Source organism: Belonocnema kinseyi, chromosome 9 (assembly GCF_010883055.1).
Source record: "Belonocnema kinseyi isolate 2016_QV_RU_SX_M_011 chromosome 9, B_treatae_v1, whole genome shotgun sequence".
NCBI classification, from domain to species: domain Eukaryota; kingdom Metazoa; phylum Arthropoda; class Insecta; order Hymenoptera; family Cynipidae; genus Belonocnema; species Belonocnema kinseyi.
This window is the reverse complement of record NC_046665.1, coordinates 46,739,287-46,747,500: the sequence shown is the minus strand read 5'-3', so window position 1 is coordinate 46,747,500 and position 8,214 is coordinate 46,739,287. Positions and strand designations below refer to the sequence as shown.

At 32.8% G+C, this 8,214-nt stretch overlaps 1 protein-coding gene across 5 annotated transcripts in view; it reads right to left on the bottom strand.

Moving 5' to 3' along the window:
* LOC117179317 (rap1 GTPase-activating protein 1-like) overlaps positions 1–8,214 on the bottom strand; it is a 367,846-nt gene that overhangs the window by 20,590 nt on the left and 339,042 nt on the right. For all 5 annotated transcript variants that reach the window (XM_033370976.1, XM_033370978.1, XM_033370980.1 and 2 more), the window contains one exon: positions 1,294–1,602. In XM_033370976.1, coding sequence (XP_033226867.1) covers positions 1,294–1,602 — 309 coding nt within the window. The remainder of the gene's footprint in view (positions 1–1,293; positions 1,603–8,214) is intronic.

The following is an 8,214-nucleotide window of genomic DNA, read 5'->3' as shown; positions in this document are numbered from 1 at the left end:
AGGCTTCAATCAAAACAGTTTAATTAAATTTCCAACAAATTATATGAATCTTCAAACAAAACAGACTAATTTTGAAACCATAAAAAGGAATTTTGAAGAAGAGTTAAATTTTCAACCAAGAATTTTTTCAGTCAATAAAGCAAAAAAATTTTATTCAAAATGTTGAACTTTCTAGCCAAAAATACGAATTCCCTGCAAACAGTTCAGTCTTTAACCATACAATATGATTTTTCTACCAATAAAGTTCAATTTTCAACCTAAGAAAGACGAGTTTTTGACCAAATAAATATATTTTTAACTAAAAAAAAGATACAAATGGAATAGTAACATTTTCAGTTTAAAAAATTAATAATCAATGGGGGATTGTATTAACTCTTACAAATAAATCTTGTAGAAATATATTTAAGTCAGCTGATTGTTGATATACCAGGTATAGAATGTAAATATTCAATCCTTTTTATATCTTCTTTTATCAGATATGAAGGATTATTCTATTCATAATCAAAATCCGTTATAGATCTGAGTATATATATCAAAACAGGAAACGTTGACCAAACGACTATACCATGAACTCTGTGTTGATCGATACTATCCAGCTAGCGCTATTGACACCATATTGGCTACTATCAGCTGCTCTCTTGTCACCTCTTCTAAAATCGTCGAAGTGTTTGCGCATCGCAGCATCGCATTTCGCGCACGCCGCTCTGTCAGCACAAATTAAATTTCAGAGCGCGCGAATGAAAATCATCTTAAACTCAATATACCTGTCAGTTAATCATCATATTACTCGTATATCAGATAGGAGACACTGCACTTAAGTTCAATTTCTGGTTTAAATTAAGTCACTTACTTAATTTAACGCAAAAATGAAATTCATCCACATTTAAAATTCATCATCTTACATTACTGTGTAACTTTCTGAAATTCCCTGACCTGTAGCAACCCTGCGTAATGTAACGATTATTGTACTACTTAGTCATATGGAAAACCACGAACGACTTCCTTCGTGGGGAAAACATAAGTGCGAATAAGTGGATACGGGGTCGTATAAGACTGTGTCACTCTCGCACCCTCTCCTTGCGAAAGAAAGAAGACGGAGAAGTCGCATACGAAAACAAAAAAGAGTGCGAAAGAGACTCTTATGCGCTACGAAAGGGAGAAAAGAAAGGAGAAGTGAGAAGAAGGATAAGAAGCATGCGTATGATACACTCGTATGCGCTTGCAGCGGGGTAATGCACTTTTCATTTCGAGGTCATGTCAGTAATTCTACGTCAAAAATAAATCTTTTCTTACCCTGCCAACGAAAAATCGCCTGTAACATTTGGCTGTGTCATCCTGGTCTATCCTGGGTTGCCAAGCAGGTTGAGCTGGTAAAAGAGCCCTTCCCGCTGAATCCAAGTTGTGCCTGTGATCTGTCCCATCCACCCAATATCCTGGTGGTGTGACGACCAAAGGCGGTTTCTGGGACCCGGAACTTGACTGCTGGATAGCCTGTTCCATGAGAGCTCGACCAAGTGGAGCATCTCCAACGGGAGAGGGCGAGGGGCTGGGAGTGGTGATCTGTGATCCGGGACTACTGGCTGATCTTTCATCTCGAGACGCCTGTAAGACAAAAATAACAATTAAATTATCATGTTAAATATCATTGCTGATTATATCTTTGTTACATATAGGGTAAGGGGGGGGGGGGCAGCGTCAACCAGTGGAGCGAAGGTGATTTTCCTTATATCATGGCTATTATTTAACAATTTTAGTTCTAGTTTGCATTAACTAAATCTATTTTATCAGAGAGATAGTGTTGCTTACTAAAATCTTGAAAACTGACGTTGCAAAAGAAAAATTATACAGAAAACAGTTTTTACCACGAAAAAATGGGAGTTTCTCTGACAGAAATATAAAGTTTTCAACTTTAATGACCATACTTACGGTATAAAAATTTGATATCTGGACAGATAAAACAATATCATACAATCCATATTAATCAGACGTAATTCAAGTCCAAAATATATTAAATCTCATAAATAAGTGAGGCCTGGCTAGGGTGGCAGGCCCGAAGAAAATAATATCTACAAGTGCTTAGGAGCGATTCCCAAACTGCTACCCTGGGTAGGATGGCTACCAGGCGGTAGCGGGATGCTACCCTGGGCCGGGTAGCTCGGTGGGCAGTCGTCATTTCCTCCACGGCTACCTGCGTACCCTTCCCCTTCGAGTGTGCAGCGACACTACCCCTCACTGGATTCGAAGTTGCTCCAGGCCCTCGATGCTATGTCTCCTGTGAAGATAATCCCTTTGTCTTCCAACTTATATCTATTTATATATGAAGTATATCAGTATGTCCAAGAAAATAATTGAAATATAGAAAATTAGATTAATTCCAATCTAATAAAGTATAAATATGATGTATGAAAATTTTGTGAACGACACATGATACAATTTTCCACATTTGGTCAATTATATACATACAATTCAATACAATTATAAATAATAGATAAATAAAAACAATAAATACAATTTTCCACTTTTTGAGTTATGGTGGATTAATAATATTGTTTCAAGTTCACAAAAGTTAGTGTTTGAAAAAGTTATTATTATTATTATTTATAAAAATATTATCTTTTAATAATTCTCGTATGTTGCAGTTTTTTCTAAAAAATTTCACTTTTGGTCCACTTTTAAACTGTAATGAAATAATAATTAACTTAAGTTAACAAACGCAAGTGTTTCAAGCAGATATTATTTTGTAGAAATTGTTGATGTACGTTGTTCGCTTTAGGGGCAGGTGAATTGATATCAATTAAGTTGTTTCATACGTTTCGGTCCACAATCGTGGCCCTCGGCAGTGATTTTTAATAAATCTTTGAAAAGTACAATTTTCAACAGCTTTACTAACGAAAAATGCCGTCAAAATGCCAGGGATTTCGTCGGGATATTAGAATTTTTAATCAATGTATAGGCGTGGAAATGGGGAGTTAATGGGCAATTTGAAAAAATAAAATAATTTAATAAAATAAAAAATAAATTATATTTATTGGGGACATAACATCGAGGGCCTGAAGCAACTTCCAGTCCAGTGAGGGGTAGTTTCGTTGCGCAGTGGAAGGGGAAGGTTTCGCAGGTAGCCGTGAAGGAAAAGACGATTGCCCAGCTCGGTAGGTTCCAAGGCAGGGTCCCCGCTGTGAGCCTTACTCTATTTTTTTGGTGAAGACAACCATCAAAAGCTCCAAGTGTAAGCAATAAGCTTTAAAATTTCAATTTCAATAGAATGAAATATAATGGGAAACAATAGGGTTGTTTCGCGATTTTAGATAAAATAATTTTTTAATACATAATTTTTAGCTGAATAGAAGGTGCGTTATACTTTCTTGTTCTTTTGTGTAGTTTAAGAGAAAAAAAATATAAAAAATAAAGGCGGTAAAACACTTATTCAAAATGGTGTCACGTGACTCAGAGATTCTCATAATTATCTATCAATGTAACGATACGAAACTCATGATGAAGCGGTTAGGCCATGGTCTGCTATCAATTCAGACTATTTTGATTTGATAACTTTATTTATTCCTGATGTGACAAAAAAAATTATCCTGTTGTAACATTTGACTTTTTACGAGTCAGTAGTATGTTGAACGAAAACAATAAATTCAATTATTAACACATTTAAAAATCGTACATATTTAGGAATTGTTCAGTAAACTAGCTACAATTAAGTACTTTTTTAATGAATTCTTTATACATACCATAAATATATCTATTTTCGGTACATTTTCTCTATTGTTTTTTACGAAACCCTCCTTTGACATTTTTTTTACACAATATTTTGTAACTTCTAATTTCGATGTACATATAATCAAAACAAAACATCGGCACAGAAAAAGATATTTGAGAATCACTGACACGTGAGCTGTGATTGGTGGAAAATCCGACCCCTTTGACGTCAAAGGGGCCCTCCAATCGACATTGTGATAGAAAATTCATATTTCAAAATTAAATTAAAAATAGTATACAATATGTAACAAATATTTTATGGGCGTTTTTATAATTAGAATTTTATGTACTAAAAGATCAATTTATTGGAAAAATTATATCTGACTTTGGAAATAACCCTATTAAGACATAATTGTCCTTATCGGTCTGGGGATTATTTTTATTTACTTATCGTTTCAGGGAGCTGTGAAGCAGAAAGGCCAGGTGCAAAAATGAAGAGTATTCAATTAAGAAAAAGTATCGTTTAGAATTTCGAAAAGGATTTTAAACTGAATTATTATTTTTCTATTATTTTCTCACATTTCTTTTAAATTATTCAGATTTTAAGATTATGAAACTACAGACAGGTACTTGAATTGAGTAGTAATTATAATATTTGGAAGGTGCGAATGGTCTCTTTATTACAAAATATTTTTTGCCTGTAAGACTTTCCATAGAATATTTTTCACTGAGAATCCAGGACGATAAAAAGACAATGCAGTCTTATTTTTAAAAGTCAGTGACACCTGTCGATAAAATCTATGTCATTGTTACAGTATATCTGCTATTATTCCGCTCCAGGTTGTCGATTCGATTGCTCAGTAGACATGAACGATGTAACAATCGTATCTGCATCACTTCAAGTTTTGTTATTTTGTTTGTTTTTATATTGCGTGTACTTGAGCCCTACTGGACTCTCAGGATGCTAATAAGACTCGACGTATTGCATTTTTTATTTTTTTAACAAGAATTTGTGATAATTTCTTTCTGAAACTTTTAATTTCAAAAAAGTTTTTACATTTCAGATCCGAATGGTGATAAAACTCGACATATGACGCGCATTTTCTCTCTCTTATAGAACCTGGGATTCATGTATTTCATGATCAGTTCTTTGAGAACTTTTCGATCCGAGGAAGGCAGTCAACAAAAAATTTAAAAAATAAAATATATAGGTGGAGTCGTCATATGAGAAGGAGGGTCCTCCCGCCTGCCTGGGATCATCTGCCAGGTCAAATGGCTTCGCAACGTATATGAAAGGCTGAGGTCGGACACCAAGAACGGAAACGAAATACTTATTCTAGCCTCCCAGCCGTTCACTATAGTCACTATAGTCACTATAATATAATGGAACACCAGGCATATGGCGTTTTAGCAGGTGGCATTGTCCAACTGGATTAAGGGCACGGAAATTAAAACGCCAGACCCCATAGCAACACGTGCTTTATTGTCTGGAATTTTTACCATTTTTGTTCAAGGGATAACCTATTCAGCTTTAAAGTCTACCTTGATTTTTCCAAATAATCAGGGCTGTCACTGACTAATATACTTGAAAAAAGTGAATAATTTAAACAAACCAAAATGTGACTAAAGACTACTGTCCACGCAAAAAGAGGCCTGTAATGCCAATAGTACCCGTGCAGAAATTGTCCAACTTATTCCCAAGTTCTGATCTGTGCACGGATGGATTTTCCACATGTGGCAGCATAGGGGTAGATTGTGTGGCTCGCGTCGAAACCACGTCGGGAAAAATTAGGTTAAAAAATATTATGTCAGGCGCTGGTTGTTGTGTTCACCGGCAACATACTGCACAAATAATTTCAGAATCTTCTTTCTTCATAAAAAGACATTTTCATATAGAAAACAGTACAAAAACAACTAGAAATGCATAAATAATTCTTCTGACAATTATTTATGTATTTCTACTTGTTTTTATATTATTTTCTGCAATTTATTTAGTTATTAGGTCTATTATCTGAAAAGTATCAGGGTATTATCGCGATTATCTGAACGGTCATCTATTATCTTATCTTAGGGATATGAGTATACGCGAGAGGGCTCGAACGTCGACTTTGTTGCGACACATCTAAAGCATTGAGTGACTACCGCCTGGTTCGGAAACACAGAATTGTTAAGTGAGATTTCTTTCTTATATCCGCAATGAAGACGAGGATAAACTATAACTAAAAAATTTAATGTTTTCCGTTTATTTCAGTCAATAATAAAAAATTACAAAAAAGTTTGAAATAAAAATTGTAGATCTTTCAATAAGACACATTTTATGTTATTTACGTTTATACCCTATAGCTGATAGTTTTCGAGAAAATTTACAATAACTATGAAAAATTGCAGAATTTAAATTGTATGACAAAATTATAAAAATCATAAAATTATAACAACAATACGTATTTACAAAAGATCTAATAATTTTTACTTGTTTTTGGAATATTTTAAGTGACTTTTGAGATTAGGGAAGTTCGACTTCATTTGTTTCTCTCAAACTGCACGAAAATAATTTCCATTCATAAAGTTGTACGTAAACTTTCTATGCATTTATATTACTTGAAAACATTACTTCATACAAAATATACGAATTTCCGGATTAGTAACATTAGATTAAATGCTTTTATTATTTTCTTGAACATACCCTCACTTTTAAAATCTCATTCCACGTGCCCCATGTGCGTTAGTCAAACAAAAGACATTCCAATGGAATATTAAAAAGATTTTAAAATATTTATAATTGAAATTTATTTATGAATGTGTGAGTGTGTAATAGCTCTAAATTTTAACATTGTTTTTTAAAACATAATATTTTTCTCCAAAATCGAAACTCTTAACCATAAATTCAAGGAATAAAAACAGTCCACTAATGTAGAATATTGAAAACTTTAGAATTTACTAATTATAGAAATAAAAAATTAAAGGGGCCATATTTGGATCCCATTTTGGACGCCCAGATCTGGGCCCTGTCGGGTAGGGCATTTAATTTACAGTCTGGCGCTAGACACATTACCCTATCAGAGCCACATATTTCCCGATCGGGGCCCGTCCGGCGCCCAACCAAATTTTCTGCACGGGTACGAAACATTGATTCTATTTCATTTTAATACAAGCCAAATACACATTTAAAACATAACTGCCATATTTATATTTCAATGCTTCACAATATGAACTATAGAAGCCCACAAAATAACAAATAATTTAAATTTTAATACTGCTAACTTCACAGCCTATAGTGATTTCAAAATATAATAAGTAGGGTGATTTTTCACGAAAATAGGAGGAATAATAGAGCAATCAATTATTTTTAGAAAAATTAATGGCCAGGTACTATATTTAATTCAATATGGGTAGCTTTAAATTCCTAACCATTCAAGTAAAAATATTCCAGCCTCAACAAAATAGATGAATTTTATACTAAAAGAGATAAATTTTCAAACAGCCAAAAATGGAATAGTTCATTTCTAGTTCAAACCTTTAATTTTCAACAATAAAAATACGATTTTTCAAGAAAAAAGTTTAAATTTCAAATAAGGAGATGAATTTGCAATTAAAAGGATGAATCTTCAACCAAGAAATTGGTTTTTAACAAAGTAGTTTAACTTTTAACCAAGAAGATAAATTGTCAAAAAAAGAAGAGTTTTTGACGAATATATTTAATATCTTAACCAGAAAGGACGAATATTCAACAAAATAGTTGAATCCTCAATCAGAACAAATTTTTAATTTTCAACCAAACAGTTATGAAAACAATACCTTCTCATTAGGATGAGAATGTAAAAAGATTAAATTTTATACGAAAAAAAATGAATTTGTTTAATTTATTTCGTTTTGCGAAAGCTTACCATTGAAAATAAAAATAATTGTGCAATCTAAAAACATTTACGTAAGGAGAATTCGAACATTTTTAATGTTAAACGATAATATAATTAGACAAATGTTATCTGCGATTTTATATTAAATCTTATATATTTTATTTTGAAATAATGTTTAGTTTTCAAGCTTATTCAATACATTTTTATTTTTTAAACATTCGACATAAGCGACTATTATCAAATATATTGTCATTGTTACCGTCCGTTTTTTATCACCAAACATAAACGTAATTTCGAGACTATATGCATGCACAAATTTGTTATGAGTTACTGGACTTATGCAAAGATAAATTAAATTGCTGTGAGATAACAAGGAAAACATGAGTTATATTTTCATGGTTGAGCTCTAAAAATAATATTTGAAATTAACTGCTATATTCCGGAAGCTTTCGGATCAATTTTAATTTTCTAACGAGCATCCTAATTTTGGCTCTCATATATCTTTGGAAAAAGTGGACCACTTCTAAATAGATTAAAGCAAAAAGTAATTAAGTAATTACTTTTTTCTTGACCTAAATATTCAGTTACGCCACTTTAATCTTAACGACAATTTAACGAGGAGGCAACATAAAATCTGCTTGTACAAGATGAGTGCCGC